We start from the raw sequence: 611 nt of genomic DNA on the forward strand, positions 1-611 counted from the left end.
AATGATCGATGTGGTTGAAGAGAACCACGAAAGGGGAGAACTGACAAAGGCGACTCCGAGTTTTGAAGCCTCACTCACCGCAGTGATGACCAGGATGAATGGATTCGAGAGAATGATAAAGGAGTGTGAAAAGAGAACGGCAAAGGTAGCCGCAAACGATGAGAGGCCAAGGGCCGACAAGGAGGAAGGAGCGATAAACGCGGAACTATTGAATACGATTTTGGAGAAATTAGCAACCTTGGAAACCCGAATGAGGGGCCAGGAGATGGACGAATCCAAGGGCCACGAGCGTACGGAGAGAGTGAGGGACGATACCGAGATCGACCGGGAGAACCGGATGACGAATCTATGGGATGAAGAAGAAGAAGCAGCCGAGGACAGAAATAGCGAGGTAAAGCAGATAGAGAGTGAATCAAGAAGAAAGGGCCACGAAGGCATGGCGAGAGAAGGCAGCAACCGCGAAAAGCGACCGAGGGAGTTCAAGTTACCTAGGGGAGGATGGCTGAAAAACCCGTTCGAGGACTTATCGTTCATTGGAAGAAGGGATAGCCAGAACCCGATGCGATTTATGAACCGATTCGAGAGGATTGCCGAGTACGAGGGAGTAGAGG

General features: G+C 51.1%; 1 protein-coding gene across 1 annotated transcript in view; it reads left to right on the forward strand.

The window, feature by feature from the left end:
* Positions 1-94: 94 nt before the first annotated feature.
* LOC108731884 (trichohyalin-like) overlaps positions 95-611 on the forward strand; it is a 6,058-nt gene continuing 5,541 nt past the window's right edge. Inside the window, exon 1 of the mRNA XM_018462435.1 lies at positions 95-594. Within this exon, the coding sequence (XP_018317937.1) occupies positions 95-594 (500 nt within the window). The remainder of the gene's footprint in view (positions 595-611) is intronic.

This window comes from Mycetomoellerius zeteki, unplaced genomic scaffold, assembly GCF_001594055.1.
Source record: "Mycetomoellerius zeteki isolate Tzet28-1 unplaced genomic scaffold, Tzet1.0 scaffold1401, whole genome shotgun sequence".
NCBI classification, from domain to species: domain Eukaryota; kingdom Metazoa; phylum Arthropoda; class Insecta; order Hymenoptera; family Formicidae; genus Mycetomoellerius; species Mycetomoellerius zeteki.